At 43.9% G+C, this 25335-nt stretch overlaps 1 protein-coding gene across 9 annotated transcripts in view; it reads left to right on the top strand.

The window, feature by feature from the left end:
- SH3KBP1 (SH3 domain containing kinase binding protein 1) overlaps nucleotides 1–25335 on the top strand; it is a 346648-nt gene that overhangs the window by 219783 nt on the left and 101530 nt on the right. For all 9 annotated transcript variants that reach the window (XM_024115253.2, XM_028482479.2, XM_028482476.2 and 6 more), the window contains one exon: nucleotides 18157–18232. In XM_024115253.2, coding sequence (XP_023971021.1) covers nucleotides 18157–18232 — 76 coding nt within the window. The remainder of the gene's footprint in view (nucleotides 1–18156; nucleotides 18233–25335) is intronic.

Genomic DNA, 25335 nt, shown 5'->3' with positions numbered 1-25335 from the left:
GCAGAGAGTCTTGGTGTTGCTTGGCTTCAGAGGTTTAAGGGTGACAGGACTGCGGCGTCTCACTTAGCCCCTCACAGGTTTATGGAGAGTGGATTCAAAACCATTGTTTTGAGAAAAGGTGAATTTCTCTTTTGTGTTATTTTAATTCTAAATGATAGTACTCGTTTCATCTTACGTCGTGGGGAAAGCCAGTTTTATGATTGATTTGCTCTCCTCACTTCTGCTCTGGAATTCCTTGGGGACAGGAAATGAAAGTCCTTCTTTTTGTACATTGTTCGCCGACGTGTTCATTTGCTTCAACTGACGTTCTTCAGTGGGGTGGGCTGAGGTATCTGTAAGTATTTCACTGTGGCCCTCTTTTGTTCATGTATTAACAGTTATTTCATAATATTTATAATCCTAGAGTTTGCAGATGCTTTTGACTCCTAAAATTTAAGGGTTTAAAATTTTCTGTGTGGCCGTTAAAATGATCATGCTTCAGTACCTAGCTTGTCTTTTTCTCTCGCAGATTCTCACTAGTTGTAAAATGATGTTCTAGGCAACTAGAACAATGGGATGGATTAAGTTTAATGCTCTATGAAAGCTGGCAACTTTAAAACAAGCTATCCAGCTTACTTTGCATGGTGGTCTGTCTTTGCTTCCGTTGAAAGAATTTAGATCACAGAGATCGTTCAGTTAGTCAGCAACCTGTTTTGTATTTTTCTGTGGCATCTGAGGCCATTTAAAAATTATGACATGACAGCCTTATTCTCAACTCCGGCTCTTGATGTTGGAGGCCAGATCCTAAATAAATGTATACCCATAAATGCTCTAGAAACACATGGAAGCATAAGTACAATAATCCCTACTGACACCTCTAATAGAGATTTCTCTCTCTCTCAACTTGGGCTATAAAATGAACAATTTACAAATTAAGAGTTTTCCAGAATTGCCTTAAAAGCCACTTCTTCATCAAAAGGCTATCGTTAAGCCCTTTCACAGATGGCCTGTGACTCAGGAGTGTCACCCCAATTAAACTCATCCTTGAACTTTTAGGAATAAAATAGGCAATGTTTGGAAAATTGAAGGCAGATATTTGGAGTCTCTGTCATTCAGAAGCTATATTTCTGTTTTGCTCATTTAAGATGAGGAAGTTAGAAGTGGTAAAGATGGATTTACTGCCTCATTTTCTTTTTCTTCTTTCACTTGCTAAGCATTTTCACCCGCCAGTGATTTTAATATGTTTTGCTCCATTTGTTTTGGTAGCATCTGCTCAGTCTGTTCTTTTTATTTTGATTTCTTAGTTGGGTTTCTCATTTTTTCCTTCACTAGAGGCAGCTTTTCTGAAACTTCTTGGGTACCTTTTCTGGACAATTAACAAAACTGATAATAAGAGAAATAGTGATGTAAAATGTCAAGACTTTAGATCCTAGAGTTGTCCAAATTCGTCCTCTTGGTACAGTGCTTAGCAGTTACTGCATTGGGAGAACTGGACACGTTTTCTGTCTTATATGGCTCAATTTTATTTATTTATTTATTTATTTATTTATTTATTTATTTATTTATTTATTTATTTATTTATTTATTTATTTATTTATTTATTTATTTATTTATTTATTTATTTATTTATTTACCGTGGCATGTGAGATCTTCCCGGACCGGGGCACGAGCCCGTGTCCCCTGCATCGGCAGGCGGACTCTCAACCACTGCGCCACCAGGGAAGCCCTCAATTTTAGATTTAGTTTCTTTTGCTTCAAACCCCAGTATCCCCTCTGCATTCAGGTGTTGTTAGAAGCAGAGAAAATAGACTTGTTCAAAATTTAGAGTCCTGTTTTTTCAAGTGACGTGAATACAGATACTGCTATTTTTGACTCAGAAGAGGCTGAAACATTACAAAGCTGGTAAGTCTATGCCAATGCATGGAAGTAATCTGCCTAAGCGATGCATGTCACATTGTCAATTTGCAGTATAGCGGTGAGCAGAGTGTAATTGATGGGTGACCTTACTGTGCTTACAGTCAAGGGTTATAGCATCTCTGACATTTTGGTGTAGTTTTTGTATTCATTGCCCAAGAGCTCAAACAACTCCAGGTTTTTCTGACTAGAGCCTTCAGTCATAGGTCATTAGGCAGGAGACGAGAAAAGCAGTCCAGATAAGAGATGACAAGAGGTCTTGAGAAACCAAAAGAGATATAGCCAGGTCAGGGAGGCATCACAGTTTCCAAGTAGTAGAAGTGGTTTTATGGGGCTAGAGAGCAGTGTGTTCGTGGGTAGCCCAACCCTGACATTAGTCTAGAAATTCTATGTGAAACGAAAATCTAACATGGGTTGATCATCTTGTCATGAAACTGAATGACTAGAAAGAGGCAGGGGTACTCTAAGAGGCGATGACAGAGGCAATGAATGAAGATGGTCAAGAAGCTAGAGCTCAGGTGACTGGTCGGGAGTGTGGAACAGTGATGGTCACTGTGGCAAAGAGAGAAGGCTAAACAGAGTTGAGGAGGAGGTGAAGAATTATGTTGGGGTTGATGGTTGACCGTTCTCTGGTCCCATTGATGGCTGAAAAAAGGGGAGCCCCCTTTAATTTGAGACATGGTGCCAGCCTGGGAATAAGGGAGAAGTAGCCAATAGTGAGCACTGATAAATTCTTCCTTGTCCTGTGATGGGAAGGGTGTGGAAATCTTTCCCTGAAAGCCCCTGTAGATGGCCATCTGAAACCCAACTGTCTGAAATAGATTAAGTATAATAACTCAGGAGTAGGGAATGGGTTATAAACTCCAGAAGTACCATCACTGGTCTCTGTCCTTCTTCGTCACCATCTTCCATGAATCTGTATTGTTTTCCCTGTGCTGAGTCTATAGCGCATCTTTGTGGAAGGCACAAAGAGGGATTGCTGCTCTCGGGAACTCAAACGTGGAGAGCACTGAAATGAACGTTCTCCATTGTAATAGAAAAGGGCAAGGGATTTCTTAAGACCAGAAAATGCATCAATTGGGATATTTTCTGTGCATATTGTCTTCCCCACGCCCCCATAAAAAACCAAAATATGCCTTTAGAAAATAACATATAACCACAAAAAGTGCCACTTAAGGAAACACATGATTAAAATAGGTGATTTCATGTTTTGTTTTTTAAATGAGGGTTTTCTTCCCCTCTATTTTGTGTGGTTTGGAGTCTTTGTATATGTTACAGAGAAAGGCGAAGAGAATGAGGGAATATTTCAGTACAGGAAAGAGAGACCATGCCAAGTGAGTAGTGAAAAGACATACCATTTGTTCATATGGTGAAGAAGTGCTTTGCCTAAAACCCATCAGGCATCCTGAAGAGAATTTATAGCTTTAAGAGAACTCTTTTTCCTCCAGACACTTGCTACGAAACTAAAGTTAGAATAAATGAATGAAAGAATGAATGAACATAAATGGCAGCCAAGCACAGACTGAACTGAATTTTTGCTCCAATAGGCCAGAAGTTCTTCTACAAAAAGGTTCCTCTTAAAAGTGCACTTATTCAATCTGTCCACACCCCAAACATGAATCCCATTTAAAATTTTTTTTAATTTATTTTTATTTATTTATTCATTCATTCATTCATTTATGTCTGTGTTGGGTCTTTGTTGCTGTCGCGGGCTTTCTCTTAGTTGCAGCAAGCGAGGGCCACTCCTCGTTGCGGTGCACAGGCTTCTCACTGCAGTGGCTTCTCTTGTTGCAGAGCACGGGCTCTAGGTGCGTGGGCTTCAGTAGTTCTGGCGCGTGGGCTCAGTAGTTATGGCGAGCCGGCTCTAGAACGCAGGCTCAGTAGTTGTGGCGAGCGGGCTTAGTTGCTCCGCAGCATGTGGGATCTTCCCGGACCTGGGCTCAAACCCGTGTCCCCTGCATTGGCAGGCAATTCTTAACCACTGTGCCACTAGGGAAGCCTTTGAATCCCATTTTTTAAAAAGTCAGGCTTGATTTTGGAAAGGCAGCAAAAATCAAAGTATGTTCACATTAAGTGGACCTCAAAATATGGGGGGCCTGGTTCTCATCACACTTGGTTTTTGTCCCATTTGAGAAACTGTAATAATTCCTTTGGTTTGTGTTTAAAAAAGTTTTTGCTTGTGAAGAACTAGAGAACTGGTAGAAAACTGAGAACAGTTAAGCTGTGGGCCCTGCACAGATAGGTCACACCCCTTAAACCAGTACTTCTTCACATACTGGGAAATGAGGACTCATGTAAAAACAGTTACAAAGTAAATTCAACTCCTTTTTCAGTCCCCTTCACATGTATGAATAGGAATTCATGGGTTTAATTAGAAGAGCAGGAAATATATTTTTTGACTTTGAAAACATTTGATAAAATGACTCAATACTTTATTTGGAAAAACATTAGTTGAAGATGACTTTATTATCATCCACTTAATCACTGAGGATATGAACTGATGAATAACTGTAAGTAAAGTGTGATGATAAATGACCAGGAATGCTCTATATGTATGGGTGGTATCTTGTGAGTTACCATCATGACCCATTTTACATCTGATGTTCTTAACATCCTTACTAATGACTTGGAAAAGGAAATATAATGACACGCTAATGGAAGCTGCATGTGATTTCTAGTTAGGAGGTATTGCAAATCAAGTCAGACGTGAAGAAAGGCGTTAATAATGTGAAGAGGTGGGCCATCCTTTCCACCTATGTTAGTGTGTGCTACTTTCTTAAAACTTTGATTGTAAAAGTAATCACTGGTTTGTAGAAACACTGGAAAGTTGAAAAATATAAAAGAAAGTAAAAAGCACTATAATTGAATCACCCCGGGGCCTACACTGTTGACATTTTTTCATATTTACTTTCACTCCTTTTGCCATACATTTTTAACCGGTTGAGATCATACCACACGCATAATTTTTTTCACACACATAATTGTGTATTTTTTTCCACTCAGCATTATATATAATTTCCCATGTCATTACAAACTTTCAGTAGACATTTCTTCAGAAGGCTGTGGAATGTTCCGTTTTGAGGCTCTAGATACCTAGAGGATCTGGGAGATCTGGAATCTGGTGGTTGCATTGACTCCTGTCAACGCTGCGTTTAAATCTCCAATATTATAGCCGAGAACACGACACTTTCTTGAAAATGTAAAGATAAAAATAACGTGGGAAAGCCCTTTTGCCTTGTGGGCTGTGTAGCAGTAGGCATTCCTCAAGGTTTGTTGAATTTAATGTACTACCTGTAGGATCCAAACAGAATTCCAGTTGTCCCTTCCTTGCTGGTATTGAAAGAAGCCTTTAAGAGCAGCCTTTGGCAGGAAGTCTTGGCCCCTTCCAGGTAGAGGCCTGTGAATCCAGCTTTTCACGTCTAAGTGTCCGTCAGTAATTTCCACTAGTGGCTTTAGAAATCTGTATCACGTGAGTTTATGGTCTCATTTGGCCCCGATTCCTGAACTGCCTGGGAGGAGTATCTGTTTGGCCGAGCAATTTAGGATTTCTTCATCCATTATTGAATGGATGCCAATCTTTGTAAAAGATGGCGTGGGGTGATTTTCTGTGGTGGTGCGTTTGCTCCTGAGTATCAAAATGCTCAGTAAAAGGCTTTCTGTTCTCTGACAGCAGGCCGTTTTCCCCAGACACACGCCTTGTTGTTTTTCCATCGTTAACAGTAGATAGCAGTTTGGACGTGGCCAGAAGCAGTCGGCATGGGCTCGTACTTGAGGGGCTTCTGGAACGGTCTTCCGGCCACTGACTGTTGAGTGCCACCTTAACCGAAGCTTTATTGACCTGAAAGCTCTGTGGGTTGTCGGCTCTGGGCCTTGTCGTTTCTCCTCTTTTCTTTGTTTTGTCTGCCTTGCCTCCTGAGCAGCAACTGTATGGCGATGGCTGTTGCTTTTCTTCCTTGATCTTTTTTCAGAATTATCACTTTCCTCTGAGCCAGTCTCTGCTGTGCGACTGTCTTGTAAAAGTTGCTTCATGCTCTCCGGTCCCCAAGCAAAGGAGTGACAGTTAACCTGCTGTTTTTAAAAGATGTCATAATTGAAACAGTCATTCTTTGTAGCTAGATTCATAAAGAGGCATTATGATGATTGTTTTTATTTGGTAAAATTCAATAACAGTAGTAATGGTTAAGCACTTTATATACGTTTTTTCCATTTAATCTTCCTAGCAAAATCTATGAGGTACCTATTATCTCCATTTCAGGCAAGGAAACTGAGGTCTAGAGAGGTTAAGTAACTTGCCCAGGATCACATAGCTGGTAAGTCTGATCTTAGAGGCGAATTCCTACTCAATACTAATTCTCTCTGACCGCCAGATGCTGTCGTGAAAGAGGAAACAGGTTGATTTGTTCCATTGTTATATCACTCGTGCCTAGAAAATGCATTGCACACAGTACTTTCCCCATAAATCTAAATGTTTTGGTTGAATGTTGAATTTATTGTTGACTGCAGTAAATTATGAATATTTAGTACCTCTAGTGTGCAAGGCACATCAAAGAATACAGAGATTACCAAGACACTGCCTTTGCCCTCCTGCAGCATTTAAAGTCCCCGTCGGTGAAACAGACACATACGTAAGTAGCCATATTCACAAGGCAAAGGGTGGTGAGTGCTGTTCTCGAGATTCAAAGCAAGTTCAGTAGGAGTAGGGGGAGGTGAGAGAGAATTCCAACAGTTGGCATCTAGGATATTTTTATGGAAGGCACACAATTTGGGTTCACCCCTCATTGTTAAATATCTTAGTGACTAGTCATTGAAGTACCCTGAGTTCAATTTGATCTCTTTTTGAGAATCTCCATTCTTGGAGCACCCTGGGGTCATCTTTCTAAGTATTCCACTGGACGTCTAGAAGATGTAAGTAATGTGTACCTGACCTCTGAGTGTACTTTGGAAGTCCCTGTTTTGCATAAGTGCATGATGTTAACTTGTTCTTTCTAATAAAAATAAAATATAAAGATAATATCATTGAGTCTTTAACCTTTGATGTTGTTTTCTCTTCCATTCTTCTATAAAATTGGGGAGTCCGGTTGATTCAAAAAAGGAATAAGTGTTGTTCTTTGGGAGTCTGGAACAGTTGATGAAAGTAAAGAATGAGTCATACAGGATTAAAGCCAGAGCTATTTAGCATTAGCCAGATTTAGAGATTGTCTATATGGGATCAGTAGGTTATCTTTCCTAGAAGTGTAAGGAGTGTTTCCCGTAAGACTGAGGTGAGTTTCTGGACAAAGATGGGTTTGTTCTCTAACTCACCTCATTACATGCTGTCTGCACCCCCTGATTGTTTTGTGGTTGAATATTACAGAGCTTTTGTGGTTGAATATTACAGAGCAGGGTATCAGAGCCTCGTGAGCAATTTTTTGACATTTTAGTCAATATTCCTACATAAAGAGAGGCTTGTAGGGAAAGAGGAGTATACCCTAAGCCTTTTTAAAAATTGTGGTAAGATATACATAACATAAAATTTACCATTTTAACCATTGTTCAGTGTACAATTCAGTGACATTAAATACGCTCACGTTGTTACACAGCCATCACCACCATCTGTCTCTAGAACTCCTCTCATCTTGTAAAACTGAAACTCTGTACCCGTCAACTTCCCATTCCTCCTGCCCCAGCCCCTGACAGTCAGTATTCTACTTTGTGTCTCTGTGATTTCTACTACTCTGGGTGTCTCATATGGGAGGAATCATATAGTATTGCCCTTTTGTGACTGACTTACTTCACTTAGCGTAATGTCCTCAGGGTTCATCCATGCTATATACCATGTGTCCGAATTTCCTTCTTTTTTAAGGCTGGATAATATTCCATTGTATGCCCTAGCCTTTTAAGTAGCAGTTTTACTTGAAAACCAAGCAACAATCGGGCTTCCCTGGTGGCGCAGTGGTTGAGAGTCCGCCTGCCGATGCAGGGGACACGCGGTCGTGTCCCGGTCCGGGAGGATCCCACATGCCGCGGAGCGGCTGGGCCCGTGAGCCATGGCCGCTGGGCCTGCGCGTCCGGAGCCTGTGCTCCGCGACGGGAGAGGCCACAACAGTGAGAGGCCCGCGTACCACAAAAAAAAAAAAAAAAAAAAAAAAAAAACCAAGCAACAAAGCATTGCTCCAAGTATTACCTCTTTTCTGATTGAAGCTGTTTCATTTCCTTTCCTTACTCTGAAGCAGAGAAAATCTTCTCTGGAAATTTCTTTTGGGGAAAAGAAATTTCCCATTTTTGTCTCTAGCTTAAGACATTTTTGGAGACATATTTGACTAAACGGTTTACTTGAAATTTGTCAGATTAGAAAGATGCTTTTTCGTACGTGTCCAGAGCTTCTTATGTGCCTCTGTTTAAAAAAAAATGTTTTTGTTTTCAAATGGTAGATTGATTGGTGTTTTAACAGTAAGCTAACTGTTCAAAACTATCACAGGCCTACAATTTTTTCACTAATGTCACCGCACCAGCATCAGCGACCTGAGAAACACATCCACTGTGATTCTTCTCATTAGGATAGATTTTCCATGATGCTTCCCTGAGCCTATTTAGCTCTTTTGCCTCTCTGGTCAGGGTCTGAACTTAATGTTCTTTGTACACCATTGGCACTCAATACCTCTGTAGAATACATATATGTTGACTCAAGAACATAACAGAGTTTGGGTATTTTTCCATCTATATTCACACTAATTTACAGTCACTGATTTATCCCTGTCATGATTGTGGAATATGGACAGGCTGGCAGTCTACGTGTTTCTCCAGCCTCTCTTCCACATCCTTAGTTTCACTGCCTCAGTTGGATCATTGCATCAGCCTCCTAATTAATTATCTCCTTGACTTTCACATGCCCTTTCCTTTCTTCTTTATTCGTCCCAATGCCACCAGATTATTGGTCTTAAAGTCACAAATGTGATCATGCCACACCTCTGCTAACTACCAGTTGCCTTTAAGATAAAGCACAAACGGTAACATTGGCTTCCATTTACCTTGCTGACCTCCTGGCCCAAGCAGCTCTTCCTCCTTTCACCCCACCTACAGGATCCCCCCTTCCATTGGCCCCGTTCTGTGCTGCGAAGCCCCCATTCCCTGCTTACATTCTCACCTTCGCTCCTGCTTTTCTTTAGCTCGAATACTCTCTCTACCATTTTCTACCTGGCAAATTCCTACTAATTCTTCAGAATTTAACTCAAGCTGCATCATTGCTGTGAGGCTTATTTCCCCATGTAGACTTGTTAATGGCTCCTTTTCTCTTTTCTATGCACACTTTTATTGTAGCGTTTATCCCTTGGACTGTGATGCTTTGTTAATTAATCTGTCCCCACTGCTAAATTTTGAACTCATTTGATATCCAGGACTCTGCCCATCTCATCTTTGTATATGCAGCTTCCAGCATAGATCATGGCTCCTGGCAGTTCTAGAAAAGAATGCTGAATAAATGAATGAGTGAGTGAGTGAGTGAAAGAAAGGAAGGAAGGAAGGAAGGAAGGGAAGGACAGAGGAAGAGTGGTTGAGGCAAGCCTTCACTTTAAATGCAGAAAGGAAAACTGAATAAACGTGGCTTTGCCCTCAAGTATCTCATACACAGAAAAATGTCATGATCAAACGTGGGCTGCATGTCAGTAGAAAACATTTAGCTAGCTGGACTTTAGTTGCACCTTAAAGGTGAGATGGGATTCAAATATACTGCAGGAGAAGGTGCCATCCCAGGTAAGGGGAATAGCCTGGACCGTGTTGGGATTGAGTAAGTCAAAATATTGTAGAGCTGGAAAGGATCTTTGTATGTTAATTGAATTCATACAACTACTTTTTTAGAAAACTAGGACTTGGTCCGTGTATGTACAGCCAGTTTCATGTTAAAGCACTGGATGAACAGAACTCAGCCTGGCCCCATGGTATTCCCTGCTCCCATACCATCCTTCTCTCTTCCTTACCCACACCCTTCTTAAATTCTCCAAATGCATCTAAAAGGAAGGCATTATTAATCAAAAGATAAAACTAATCCTCTGGTAGAAGAAAGGCTTGAGATTTCCTTTTATCTGTCGTAACAGCAGAAAATAGTGTTTTGAAAGCGTACTGGCGAACTGTGTTTTGCCGAAGTAGTATATGAAATGGAAATTTACTCTGGCTTGTTTATCCTCTGTGAATAAGATGATCCCTCTGTGAATAAGATGATCCGACAACAAAATAGCATGCAGGCTCCTCCCTTGGGAACAGTGGGGGGAAAATAGAAACAGCATTTTCATATACTGTCAGACGTTTGGAGAGCTGCCTTCTATGATTTTAATGTTGTCTGAATGTACATCCTCCACCTCACTGAGCACTTAAGTAGGTTTTGACTCCTCCTTCAGCACTGCATTTCCCCAGCACAAGTGGAAGCCCCTACTACACCTTCAAAAAGTTATTTTGCTTTGACAAAGAGAAAATCCTATTCCTCCTGTGAATGCATACGTTGGATGGTTCTTTCCAGCTTTTTAGGACATGGTCTCCTGAGGTATTCAAAAAGCAAACAAGTAAACCAAATGATCAGATCCTGGCAGAAGTTAAAGTGCATGGTAAATTCTAGAAATGGGCTCAAATTCTTAGGTACATCTTTCTGCTGAGGCACACGTGTCAGAGTGTGCATGTGTGTTTAATATACAAATATAAAACAGACTTCATATATACATGTTCAGTAAAATGATAGATACTGAAGTATCTACTGGACAGATAGAAAGAGTAAACCCTAGAAGATCTAATGGAAGCATCTAAGATGGAAATAGGTGTCTTATAGTCAAAGTTGGCTATTCATCTTAAGAGCACAAGAGGGGCTTCCCTGGTGGCGCAGTGGTTGCGCGTCCGCCTGCCGATGCAGGGGAACCGGGTTTGCGCCCCGGTCTGGGAGGATCCCACATGCCGCGGAGCGGCTGGGCCCGTGAGCCGTGGCCGCTGAGCCTGCGCGTCCGGAGCCTGTGCTCCGCAACGGGAGAGGCCACAACAGAGGGAGGCCCGCATACCACAAAAAAAAAAAAAAAAAAAAGAGCACAAGAGAAAGATGCCAGCCATTGAGAGATCTGCCAAGTTGCAGCAATCAGAAGTAAACCCTCGAAAGTCTTCAGGGCTTTGGGAATTACATGAATAGCCATTGAGAAGCAGTATATGTTCTGAGTGTTTTGAAATAGATATGGTAAGGGGTGATGGTGGAGGGTGATTAAAAGTTGGGTCTACAGGAGAGCTAATGAAGTGGCTTGAATTGGAGAATAGGATCCTCGTCTAGAAAACTGTGGAAATAGTTCCTGTGTTAGTAACAAAGCCCATAGGCTGGGGTCAAAGAGGAAGAGATGAAACTGAAAGCAGGGACTGGGTGGTGGGTTTGATATGGGAAGGTGCAGTAAGAGAGTAGTCAGTGGTGGGTTCCACATTGTGAGTCTAGGAGCCAGAGAGGACGAGCCAAGAGAATTTATGAAGCAGAAGTGGTGCCCTTCGCCCACCTCTTCTGTGGACTGCTCATTCTCGTGATGTGTCGATAGGTATCATAAGAAGTAGGATTTCTGTGTGCGGATAAGTTTAGAAAACACTGAGAAAATGTTAAGGATAAAATTAACCTGCAACTGCAGGACTTCTCAGAGCCTTTAATATGCTATTATGCAAGGATTAGACCAAGCATCCTGTGTTTCCCAAACTTACCAGATTGTGGCATTAGGTGTTTTGGTATTTAGTTGGTTGGTTGGTGGAACATCTTGGGAGTGTGTGTGTGTGTGTGTGTGTGTGTGTACACATACCTGGATGATAATGACCCCTCCAAGTGAGGGTCCTTTGATCATAATAAGAACTTGAGAAAATGTGAGGGAGCAGGCTATGAAGAGTATTTGGACATCATAGGCAGACAAAGGTTCACCAGAAACATGGCTGAGATTGGATTCTTCTTTATGGCAACTAATAATTAATCGGAGGTCGGGGTCATGTGCATGAGAACAGTGGGGTAAGGCAGGGGCCATAGAGGTCTAGGAAGACATCCTGGACAATGTGCTGTCACCAGAGATCAGGCTGGAAGAGCTGATACATGACAGTGACAAACAGTGGGGCTCCAAGAGGAGTCTGGTTTGTCAAGGAGGACAGCTCCCTTCATTTACCTGTTGTGATGTGGTAGGATGCTCATGGTAGGGCAAAGGGTGAGGGGATGGTGCCCCCAAATTCCTGGCTCCACTCAACAAACATTTCCTAACCCTTCACTTTGTGGAGATAAGAGAATAATTAACATCTAGGTCCTACCCTCAAGGAGTGCACTGTTTCTGAAGAGAAAGGAGGAGAAAAACCGTTAAACTTCTAAGTGGAATACAGCTAACAAATACTTCTAAAGCAGCTGTGAATCTGACAAGGTCTTTAACTCTGGTTGGGCAAGGAGGTTTAATGTAACTTGACTTATCACTAACATTTCAAGACAACCAGGGAAATAAACATTATATGAATAACTAAGTCTTAAGCCCCACTTCATAATCAGAAGACAACTTTTTACATTTTACCTTTTCTTATAGCCGAGTTCAAAGGAGACTTACTTATATGAAGCATGGCCCTTTGGAGACGTCAGAATTAACACAGTGGTATGTGAGGTATTGCAGAGGTAACCTCTGTCCATAGAATGGAGCTACAAATATATTTTTTCTTTCACTGGACCATGCATTTGATTAGAATTTGGAGTTGCATTTTACTCTGGCATATCTTCTGTCGATAGCAAGTCGTTTAAGCTGGGCCAGCCAAAGGCGGGTGAATTGACAATTGCTAATGTAAATTTCCCAGCGAGTAGAAAAGCCTTCCATTAGAAGTACGCAGGCACTCCATTGTATGGACACTCTTTTGTACTAGTTCTCTTCTGGCTCAGACAGGAGCTGGCTACATAAGGGGCTTCTGCCCTGCTTGTACCGCTCCCTGCTGAGCACCAAGCAGACTTTTCATAATACCATCAGTCATAGATGTTCATGAAAGGAGCATGTAAGAATAAATATAAAAAGTTGGCGGGGAGTTTTAATAGCAGTTTGTATAGCTCTCTGATTTGTGGTGGAAAAGGAAAGCTGAAAGGTTGTGGATATGGTCATATACAGTTACTGTTTTGTTTCTCTTCTCATCGCTCTTTCCCATAGCCTGTATCTCTCTGTTTCCTGTATATTGACCGGGATTTGGGATAACCATGCTGAATGGTTGGGCACCCCTCAAAACACCACTCTGGAGAACCCAGCAAATTGTTGTTTCAGTGTGTGCAGTGATGTTCAGTGTCCTCTTGCCTTTCCATCTGCTTTGCTGTCTCACATCGAGCGGGTATTTAACAAATCTGTACTGGACAGAAAGGGAAGGTACTGTCAGATACTAATGTAGTCAAAGTCGTGCCTTCAGAGAGCCATCCTTTATCTTGTACTTTACCAGCTTTTTGAAAAGTCATGTCTTGTGTTTGGCTTTGTGTAAGCACTTGAGTGATGTCTCCGTTTAGCTTCTCAGAAGATCACCCTCTTCTAGAATAGGCGTCAGAAGGCCTGGTCTACCAACAGGGGGGCTTCACCAACTGCTAGGATGCAAGGAGCTCTCTCGCTCCTCCCCCTACCCAGCAAACCTGGTTGCCTTTGTGATTTCAGAGTTTTCTGTAGTATTACTGGAGAAGAGACTTTCAGAGATAGGATGTAAACTTTCTCCTCCTTATTAGCATTGTCCTATAACTGGAAACTTTTTTACACTCAAAGGAGTTTGCATCTGAATTAGAATAAAGTCAGAGGAGTGATTTTGCACTTGGTTTGAGCAGGATCCTGGTCTCACACTCCAGCAGTTGCGAAGAGAAACAGATATATTAGTCATTAGGAAACTGGATTCCACTGGAGTACAATCCAGTGATTGTCTTTCCTACGAGCATTAGCTTCTTCATTTTGGCACAGAAAAGAAAAAAAATTACTAGCTCTACTGACTGAAATCATGTGTGGGTTATCTGTCCTGAGGCTGTGTTATCAGATCTTACAGAGCTAGGAGTATATATGATGCCCCTACTGTACACAAAACCCCCCAAAACTTTACTTAGTACTTTTGTCGAGAGAGCTAACAGGAGAGGGACTTCTGGTATTACATATTCAAAGGGAAGAATTTTTTGAATTATTAATTTTTAAAAATCAGGTTTTAAATGGGGATTAGGGTGTGGTAGGAGAGACAAAAGTTGACACCAGCTTGGTGATTACTGTGTGCTGAAGTGGGTTGATAGTAATAGTCTGTAGAGCTTTCAGCTCCATAGATTTCATACATACATTTCATACATTTCAGCTCCATATGTACATCCACTCCCAGATCAAGCAGCAGCCTCTGAGTTGGGGGGCAATCAGAGCAGAGTATCGCGGATGTGGGTCCCAGGAAGTGTTTAGCCACGGCATGGAGTAGAAGAGGACATGCTGGGCTGAGCTGTGGAGCAGAGGCCAAGAGTCCCTCCGTCGAAGGCATGCGGTAAAATGGGCCTGTTTGCAGATCTCTTAGGAGGTGAAAGAGCTGTGTCCTGAGCGGCATCAACACAGCTCCTAAGTGCGTGGCCCGTGCTTGTCCTGGATAACACCTTCTTTGTGACACCCAGGAAGGCAGGAACTCTGAGCTCTGCCAAGGAAGCCGCAAGTGGAGATCCCGAATGCTCTTCCAATAGCCGCTGCAAGCCTAGCATCCTTCTTTACTGCCTGCAAGGTGGATGAGAGATGCAGGGATGTGATTCCCCAATTTGTCCGTCCATGTAGGCCTGCACTGTGGCTGACCTTCAGCTATGTAGGACCTATGTGTGTACTGGAACTTGGCATTGCTCTCATGATGCATGCCCTTTAAAAGCTGGGGATTCTCTTCACATTTAGCCCAATGGACCAAACATGTTTTCAGAGGTAGGGGAAGCTGGAAGCCTGGTGAGAACGCAGTAATTCACTACCTTTGTCTTCGTTCTTATATTTAGAGGAAGGGCAAGGGATGGAGCTTCTCAGATGGGATGTTTGGAAAGGGGTAGGGTGTTTGGGGTGGATGCAGTGAGGAAGGAGCACTACAGGCTATTAGCGGGCAGGGGCAAGAAATGTCCCACCCCAAATGCCAGTAAAGGGAAGCACCACAGAGGAGCAGCAGGGAGGGCTTGGCTGTCCCTGAAGGTCGACACAGCCATGGGGATCTGCCCACTTGGGCTTCACGGTAGTCGGAGCCCCGAGAGGCTAGATACGGTCTTCCATTTTTGGTTCAAAGCGGTCTTACCGCCCATTCGTCCATCCGTCCATCCATCCATCCATCCATCCACCCTTTCAGTACTCCTTCAGTGAAGGGTCTCATGGCCACCTATGCTCCCCCTCCTTCTCCCTCAGTGATATTGTCACATTGTCTGCTCTACCAAACTTCATTGCCTCTCTGAACCGACTCATTCAGTAGCAATGCCAAGTTCTTATGCCAGTGAGAATAGAGAAGGGGGAAGGCATTTAGTGGAAGGAGGTAGAGAAGAGAGGAAGAAGAGTGAAAAAGATGTTTTATAATTTGTCTAGGTATGAGAATAGGCGCCCGAGTTGTTCATCCCAGAAAAGGGATTTGGTTAATGCTAATGGAATCCCTCCTACATCTAGGTTGGTGGTTCTCAAACTTGAACGTACACCAGGATCCCCTGGAGGGTGTGTTCAGACAGAAGCTGCTGGACACCATCCCCAGAGTTGCCGATTGAGAAAGGCTGGGGTGGGCCCTGGGAATCTGACTTCCTAACAGAGTTCCCAGGTGAGGCTAGTGCCGCAGGTCTGGGAACCATACTTCTCTAGGTCTGGGTCCTAGAGAAGAGAGAGACACCTGAACAGCTCTCATCTCTGGGACGCCTGGAAGACCAGGCAGAGAAGGGAGGAACTGGCCTTACTCTAGACCTTCCTCAAGGCCCGTGAGGAAGAAGGAAGGAGTTAAGGCCTAGCATCCCCAGAAGGTGAGTGCAATATCAGCTTCACCACCCCCCACCCCGATGCTGGGATCCACACAGAGACCAGTGTGCTGTGTTTTCTGAAATAGCAAGAAAAAAATAATAGAGTAAGCTTTGCTTTCTTATGTCTTTCTGCTCAGAAGTAAGTATATTTAGCTGGTGGCCTTTCTTGATGTCTGTTAGCTTGGACGCACTGGTAAACCAGGACATCAGAGATGGAGGGCAGCACTTCCTTTTGTTACCAAGTAAGGGGGTGTCGTAACAATACACAACCTGTGAAAGTTTCTCTAAAGGAAGGCATCTGGCTTAAGGCCCAAACCATTGGATGTCTGATTTTTTTTTTTCAGGAATGGAAGCAAAGTCAGGATTGGACATAGTGCTTACCGCTGTATTTTCCTGATTTCCTCTCTCTACTGTCAGCAATAACTAAAGGATTAATCGTTTTTGTTTTCTTCTTCCTAATGTGTTAACAGCAGGGATGCTTTATTCTGGTCCGCAAAAGGGAAAAACAAAGAGAGTGATGGAGATGCTGTTGGAAGTGTGAGCAGGAATGCGAATGACACTATGAGTGCATCTGTTTTTACTGTCAATTCCTGATTTTTCAAGATGATTCTAAGAACAGTTGTTCATCAAATGTGACCTTATGGCCAAATAACAACAAGCTTTTTTCCTCCTTGATGTTTCCTCGGAATCACACAATGTTATTAGCTTGAGTATTTAGTGGCGGTTGAGAAGTGGCATAGTATTTTGGTTTTCATTTTTTATCCAATATAGAAAGCCCTGCAGCACTAAATAAAAATGTCACCGTGTAAAATGTAAAGGCTTTCTGTCACAAATGTTTTTAAAAATTCACTAAGGGCTGAGGATTAGATTTATCTTACACTCTTTCTGTGATTTATTCATATTTAATGTTAGTTTCAACATTTGAAGCATGAAGAGCTTTTTCAAATTAAAAACTGTGGTGGTTCAGTCGTATTTGAAGAAAAATTCCACCGTGCCAGTATGTCAACCATGCAGTTCATTCCCCTTCCTGTGTTCAAGGAGCAGATATGTTTGGTTTTGCCAGTGGCCGAAATTCTCACTGGGGAAACTCCTCATTGTTGGGGAGGTTCATGCAGCTGCTTGGTTCTGAGAGCTGTTTCCCTGGTATCAGTCGACGTTTTCCTCGGGCGTTAATCACCATCACACAAGCGTGATGGCCAAGGACAGGAGTGGGGACAGACCTCACCTTTGGAACCATCATTTTGCTGCTCGTCTCGTTTTTCATTTTTGTTGCTTTGAGCGGCTGAATTGCCTGTGTTTGGGGGAATATCTTTAGTTAGAGACAATATCCAGTCTTTTCTATGGATGGTTCATAAATAATGGATGATAATAGAATTAGTTGTGAATGAAAAGAAGAAAATGAACTCAAAACAGACTCTTTTCTTTTCTTTTTCTTTTTTTTTTTTTTTTTTTGTGCGGTACGCGGGCCTCTCACTGCTGTGGCCTCTCCCATTGCGGAGCACAAGCTCTGGACGTGCAGGCTCAGCGGCCATGGCTCACGGGCCCAGGCGCTCCGCGGCACGTGGGATCCTCCCGGACCGGGGCACGAACCCGTGTCACCTGCATCGGCAGGTGGACTCCCAACCACTGCGCCACCAGGGAAGCCCCTCTTTTCTTTTTTAACTACTAAATAGATGCCTCGGGTCTGCAGCATTGGCCTTTTTCAAAGCCCTAGAGGGTTAAAAGGCTGGTGGGAAGGAAGGGAGCTGCCGCCCTGCTTGTTCCGCCTTTGGAGCAAGTTGGCTTTCAGATGGCTAGAAGGAGACACGACAAGGCACAGTTGCCCTGGACACTCTGACTTCTGCCTGTCCTTCCACCTGCCCATCACCTGTCTGTCCTTCTGGCCCTCTATCCTTCCATCCCTTCCTTCCTTCTGTCCTTTTGTGCCTTCCCTCTTCCTGCCCTTCCTTCCAAGCTGCAGACACTTTGAACACCTCCTCTGGGCCATAGATTGAGTCAGCTTCTCATAAACCGAGGGGAAATGTCCCTGTTTTCTCTGCTGAAAGTAATCAACCTTCTAATAAGAACCAAGGAAGAATGGGAATAAGAGATACGGAGTTGCCTACGAGGATAAAGCCTTTTTAACTTGGTTTTCCCACCTGTCTGTCACTGAGGTCCAGGCCTAATGGAAGAATGGCAGCCAATACACAGAGCAATACCAAAACTTAAGTATGAGGTTTTTAGGACCAGTTGGAAGCATTTCGTCATCATGATCTTGATCTTTTTTATTCCTTTGCTTGATGGTGAGAATCATCTTAATGAGTAAAGATCATCTTTTTTCCCCTCAGACTATTGGCAAGAAGTTACCTCCGACTGCAGCAACTCCAGACTCGTCAAAAACAGAAATGGACAGCAGGACAAAGGGTGAGTTTCCTTGTGTATCTGCTTTTGAAAAATCCTTACATAATCTTAATGGCTTTTTTAAAGCACATGGGGAAAAAATGCACACAAATATGTTTCATTAGGCTCTACCAGTAGGACGGGCACAAGTTCCTCGATGGAACAAGATGCCTTTTTTTTTTTTTTTTTTGCTGTACGCGGGCCTCTCACTGCTGCAGCCTCTCCCGCTGCAGAGCACAGGCTCCGGACGCTCAGGCCCAGCGGCCGTGGCTCACGGGCCCAGCCGCTCCGCGGCACGTGGGATCCTCCCGGACCGGGGCACGAACCCGTGTCCCCTGCATCGGCAGGCGGACTCTCAACCACTGCGCCACCAGGGAAGCCCAAGATGCCTTTTTAAAAAAAAATAAATTTATTTATGGCCGCGTTGCTGCGCGTGGGCTTTCTTTAGTTGCGGCGAGCAGGGGCTACTCTTCATTGCGGTGCGTGGGCTTCTCATTGCAGTAGCTTCTCTTGTTGCGGAGCACAGGCTCTATGTGCACAGGCTTCAGTAGTTGTGGCTCACGGGATCTAGAGCACAGGCTCAGTAGTTGTGGCGCATGGGCTTCGTTGCTCCATGGCATGTGGGATCTTCCCAGTCCAGGGCTCGAACCCGTGTCTCCTGCATTAGCAGGCGGGTTCTTAACCACTGCTCCACCAAGGAAGTCCAGGATCCTTTCTTGCCATTTGTTTCTCACCCACGCACAGAGCCAGGGCTTATCCGTGTATGCCCAGAGCAGTTTGCATAGTTCACGGGGCAGGAAGATTCTAGATGATGGCAACTCAAGCAATTTAGGGATTCATAGGCCTTCAAATCAGAGAGGCTTTATCTTTTAGCCTAACCACTCAGCAGACACTCCCAAATCTTGACTTAACCTGCCACTCTCCTCAGCACATCTCTACTTGAATTCCTATAGTTACAAATGTCTTTCTTCTGTTGAGCCGGATAGGCTCTTCCTGTAATTTTTACCCATGGGCTCTAGTCTCTGGGTCTATATTGATATCAGCCCATTTTTCTCCTAGCAGTCCTTTAAGTATTTGAGGACAGTTGTCTCCCCCAAACCTTCCCACAGGTCAGTATTCCCCATTCTAGAGTAGCCAGATAATACAGAATGCCCAGTTACATTTGAATTTCAGATAAACAATGAATAATTTTTTTTTTGTTTTTAGTATGTCCCATGCAATATTGGCTGTTTATCTGAAATTCAGATGTAACTGGGCATCCTGTGTTTGTATTTGCTAAATCTGGCAACTCTCCAATTCCTTTAGTCATTCTTCCAATCACTGGAATGTTCTGAACGTGCTCTAGTCAGAAATAAGTGCTTCAGTTCCTTCTAGGGATTTTACCTTTTTACCTGAGGATAATGTGGACAGACTACTAATCTAGTTTGGAAAGCCAAAGGTTGAGAGAAGATATATCATACATATGTAATTATGACTAATATAAGAGCAAGCATAGATTTATTCTTTTTGTTGCAGAAAAATATACCAGGAACTCCTTTTGCAGTGCAAAACAGGTAGTTTTGAGAGCAAATAAAGGATACTGCCTTAGGCATTAAAAAATGAATTTATGGGACTTGCCAAGCCCAAGATGGTGGTTTAGATAAATACGTTCACGGATGTTATAGATGCAGCCGCTAGAGCTCTGTCTTAATGTTTAAGGTTCGGATGAGGTTTGCATGCCTTCAGTCTGTTAATGGTACAATCAGACCGTGGCTAATAGGCAGGAAGCGCACTAGTCTAAGGCTCTGATCCAGCAGTTCTCAAACTCGAGTGTGTCCCAGAATCACCTGGAGAGCTGGGCCTCACGTCCAGAATTTCTGAGTCAGCAGGTCTGGGGTGGGGCCTGAAATGTTGCTTTTCTAACAAATTCCCAGGTGCTGCTGCCGCTCCGGTCAAGGGCCCACCCTTCAGGGAGGGCTCTGAGTTTCTAGATGTTCCCAAAGCCAAACTGGCCCCGCATTTATTCACGCGGGTTGTAGGTTTTGCATGCTTAAACCTACCTTTAGACGCTAAAACCGTCAAGATTCTTGAAGCGGCCTGAAATTTTTTTTTCAAGAATTCACAGTTAAACCTCTTCTGATAACATTTCCTCTTGCTGGACAGTAGCCTATCCTTCCTTCCATTCAACTGCTCATTCTGTAGTTCTGGCTGTTGACAGGTTTCTAAATGATCCGGGTTATTAGGCAAGTTTGCTGGGATGGGTGGAGTGGGGGATGGGCAGGAGACGGGGAAGACGCATCAAACCTCCAAGGTAATTGGAATGGAGTCCCTGGGACAGGGTGTCCTTGTGACATGTGACAATCAGTGGCCTTCACCAACCTCTCTCTTGTTTGCGGAAATAATAATCTGAGAAACAGAGAAATTTTTTTAATGGAAAAGAGTTTCAAGAGAAGTGAAAGAGAAATTCCCTATAGATTGTTCCTCTCTCTGCAGAGTAAATAGTACCTTGGGTGACCGGTGAGTTGCTTTTGGGGGAGACTAAGCAGGGGGGACTTGAGTGTCACTTGTAAGGTTGTGGCACAAAACAGGACAGTCTGCAGGGCATGCTTAAGTGACCAATCAATCCTCAGGCCTCAAGAACTGACCTTAGGATAAGAGCACATCCGTGATATATTTTTTTTACCCTCTGTAATGTCTGCAGGCAGGAGACTCAAGTCTTTTTTGGCAGGATTAGGTGGTGCGGGTGGAAGGTGTTTTATAGCAGAGCTGGCCAGTAGAAATACTATGTGAACCACATACAAGATTTTACACTTCCTGGTAGCCACATTAAAAACCAGAAAAGAAACAGGTTTAAAAAAAAAAAAAAAGAAACAGGTGAACTTAATTTAAATATACTTTATTTAACTCAGTATATCCAAAATATTCTCCCTTCAACATGTAACCCATATAAAATTATTAAATGAGATATTTTCATTCTCTTTTCATATGAGTCTTCACAACCCAGCGTGTATTTTCCACGTAGGCCACGCCTCTACTTGGCCTAGCCACATTTTGAGTGCCCAATAGCCACATGTGCCTAGGGGGCCACCATATTGGGCAGCATAGTTTGAAAGTAATTCTGGGATCTAAGATGGGCTTCCTGGACCTGGATTTTAACACAGTTCATCATGCTCAGCTCCCTTGAGCATGTGGGAGGATCCTGAGTCTAGCCCAAGCCTTGTTCACTCCTACAAGTATCTATGAACTATGTCCATCTGTAGATGCATCACAGAGTGGGGATGAGTTGTTAATAAAGAGTGGTTTTACAGGGCTGGGTGGTGTGTTTTGGCTAAGAGTTAGGAAGCACAGATTCTAGGACTAGCTCTCTTATTAGCTAGCTGTGTGACCTTGGGCAAGTAATTTTATTTCTCTGGCCTTGTGCTCTTTGTGGTCTGCCTTGTCTGTGAAGTCAGAGGGTTGTACTAGAGTGAAGTCCTCAGGTTTCTGCCAGCATCTTCACTCTCTGATTCAATTCCGAAAGCTTTACAATTCAGAGTGAAAGCTTTCTGCATTCAAAGAATTGAACAGCCGATGGGAGAGACAAAAGGAAGATGCGAACAGCTGAGTTAGGAATATGAGAAGATGTCATTTGGCACAGATGCCATGGATATAAATATGTGTGTAAGCGGGTGGTAGGTCGGGAAGAATTATCGCTGTCAGTGAAGACTCGAGAGATATTTATTGACAGACGTGTTTTCATGGACCCAGAGTAAGAATTGCTGCAGTTTAATCTCACCCCTCATACACTCTCTGGCTTTCATTGTAAAGAGCAAATTCTGGGGTAATGGTTCTCCCATGATTTCCACGAGGCGCCCTAGTCCACTAGAAAGCCCCTTCCATTTGGTGGAACCTTTCGCTGCTTCTGGATTTTGATGCAACACCCAAGTTCAGGTGGAGGGACAGAGAGTGCTGACCCACTTTTAGAAATGACTCGGAGCTTGGGAACAACACAGCCTCCTTCCTTCTGGATGGAAGTCACACCCGTAACGGAACTTGCCCAGCGGTACAGAGGAGAGACGCCCCTTCCCGCATAGCTGTCTCCTTAGCGCGCTCAAATACAACCTCACGTCACGAGTAAGTTATGATGATTCAAAAAATGTTCATGTGGATTGATATCTTCTGAGGGAAAGTGAAACTCAGCTGATCAGGATTTATTTAAACAACTAACATCATCTCCCCTCCCCCAGTGAAGCTTTTATGATACTGAGAGTCATCGGAAATGTGGGCTGGGGAGCAGATTGCCATAATTTTCATAACAAGAGGAAAACTGTTCAAATATTCATCAACGAAGTGCTCTGAGGTATTTCCAGCTCCCCACATCTGGAGTTCCCCTCTTTCTTACTCCAGTTGATGCAGATGATTTGTGGCCTCGGTGGGATAGAGAAATAGCCCAGAGAAATGATTATTTAGCATCTTCTTGAACAAACAGTTCAGTCTTAGAGATGCAGAGGACCAGCTGAGCAGGTGGGTTGGGGAAAAAAATAGTCCTTGACAGAATTTGTACAAAGGCAGGTCAGGCTTCTGAATAAATGATGGCTGGGGGGACAAAGGCTAAACTTTCTCTGTTTAACCTCCCCTCACGTTATCACCAGACACTTGTACCACCTTTCTGATCACTTTGTCCCTTGACTTGCTTCTTAGGAGTTGTCCCCTGTGCTGGTGACACATAGTGCCCTGTGGCTATCATTGGTCCCTCGCGGCAGGGGCTGTGTCTTCTACCTGACATCCCCACCATCCAGTCCGGGAAAGTGCCATGGACTCAGTGGGCACTGGCAACAGTGGTGGTTGGGCAGGTGGAGAATTAGAAATGGTTTCAATTTACCAGGCTGTCTATCTAACAGAGTCTTGTAAAAGCAGCGTAGTAGCCACGGGTCTCCTTTCCCAAGTTCACAGTCACAGGGAAGAAAAGAACACATTTGTTGACCCTCGAGCTTATTTCAGATTTCTGGAGGGTCGGCAGTGGTTGCTCTGTGGGGCTCGACAGACCCTTGTTCTTTCTAGCCACAGCCCCAGCCCAGTCAGCCCAAGAGCGCCAGGGACAAAGTAGGCTAGTCTGACAAAGTCAAGTTTATGGGCTCATTGCAACGAGGAGACTGCCCAGGAGGACCTGTGGCGCATCGCACCAAACAAAAGAAAACTGAGCAGTTACAGATTTGGAGGAGAAATGGAAGTGAGTGAAATGTAGACGAAGCAGCAGTGTTTTGATAGGCCCCAAGCAAAACAGGGCTGTGTGAGTCGGGCCACATCAGGTCTCTCTGTGAGCTGGACCACCACCAAGTTAAGATAGACGTGCAGGGCTGTGTCCAGAACCCCTTACATGAGGCCCTGCACTTGTGTGGGGATTCAAGGCTTCTCTGTGTCACAGTGATTTGTTTCTTTCAGCCAAGGGTGAAACATTTCATTCTTACTAATACAGTATAAAAAAGCAAAGTTTCTGATAGTCTGTGGTCTTAGAGGACAGACTTTCTCAGAGAGTAAGAAAGCAGTCATCGCTCAGCAAAGGGGTTGTTAGGACCCTTTCCAGCTGTAGTGTGTGTGCTTGGGAGAAATGCTATTTCCGGTTCATTTCGCAGCTGGCTCTGTCTGCGTTTGTATCCGCATTTGCAGATTTTTACTTTCTCAGCCTGAGCTAATTTTTGCTTTGTCACCACATGTTTGAATAGGAGAAAAAAGGGTCAACTCCCTTATGTTGGGATTTTTCTCAGCCTGACCTAGGAACTCTTTTAATCTATTTTGCCAGGATAGGTGTTTTTTGCTCACTTATCTTCTCCAGAGCTCACTCACCCTCAGGCCTGGGAATTTGGGCACATCCAATATGAAACATGTTTCCTACCCAGCCCTTTAGCGCCTCCCACACCTGTTATGTACTGAAGCCCCCAGGCTCGGTGTCTCAGGTCCCCGCTGTCCCTAGGATGCACCTTTCATCGAGTGCCCCCAGCACAGACCTTGCTGTCTGGATTCAGAGTGAGGGGTCCTTCTGCTAGGGTGCCCAGCCTACCCATGCTGCAGATGACCTGGATTTCAAATACAGCCCGCTTGGAGGAAAAAAGTGAACTCCCTTTCTGCTATCCTGGTGGATTTCCTTCCTCCCAAAGACTCAGCGCTTCTCCTCTGAGCAGGAGAAGGTGCCATTGAGACGAGACATGATCTACTCCATATACTAGAGAACAGAAAAGCTTCCCTTGCTTGTCAGATTTTGATTTCTTTAAAAAAAGATTGTTTTCTCTTTTTAAAGTGAGAGAGTAGAAAGTCATATAACTCATAGCCGTGAAATAATTTGAAAGTCATATTCCCAGCAACATCCAAGACCAGAGGGGTCACAGTCAGCTTTTTTGTGGAGGAAGGCGTTTTGTGAAGACCGGAGTTGACAATGTAGTGACGGAGGCATTGTGTTTTGTTTCCCTGTCTGAGTTTAGGTAGAGACCAGGCTTTCTCCACATTGGCCCTATTAACATTTGGACCAGATCATTCTTTGTTGGGGTGCTGTCCTGTGTCCACTGTAGGATGTTTAGCAGCTTTCTGGCCTCTACCCACTAGATGTCAATTATACTTATTACCGCCTCCCCCCAGGTTGTGACAACCATAAATGTCTCCAGGCATTGCCGGTGTCTCCTGGGGAGCCAAGTCACACCAGTTGCGAACCACTGGTGTAGACTGTCATACACCCCAGGAGGGCACTCCTATATCTCTGCTGCCGGGCACACACTGGACACTTAGTTAGTATTTATTGAACAATCGTATTCATCTCACCCCTCCCCACGAGCCCTGGATCCTCAGACTGACACAGAACTGCATTTCTCACTTAAATCTCTCATGCAGCACAGACAGCCTCGGCAGTGCCGCCGCGCTGGCCCACCCTCCAGGTCCCCACGGTTGTTTGGCTCCTTCCTGGCATTTTGCTAATACCCATGGCTAGATCAGTGTGGTCCCCGGACCAGCAGCGTCAGCATCCCCTGGGGACTTGTTAGAGATGCAAATCCCCAGGCCCTGCTCCAGCCCTATGGAATCGGAAACCCAGGGGTTTCTGTTTTTACACGTCCTCCACCTGATGCCAATGCCCACTCAAGCATGAGGACCACTAACCTAGACTCGTGTTTCTTAAGCATCCC

The sequence above is a fragment of the Physeter macrocephalus genome, chromosome 21, assembly GCF_002837175.3.
Source record: "Physeter macrocephalus isolate SW-GA chromosome 21, ASM283717v5, whole genome shotgun sequence".
NCBI lineage: Eukaryota > Metazoa > Chordata > Mammalia > Artiodactyla > Physeteridae > Physeter > Physeter macrocephalus.
This window is presented reverse-complemented; position numbering and strand designations above follow the sequence as displayed.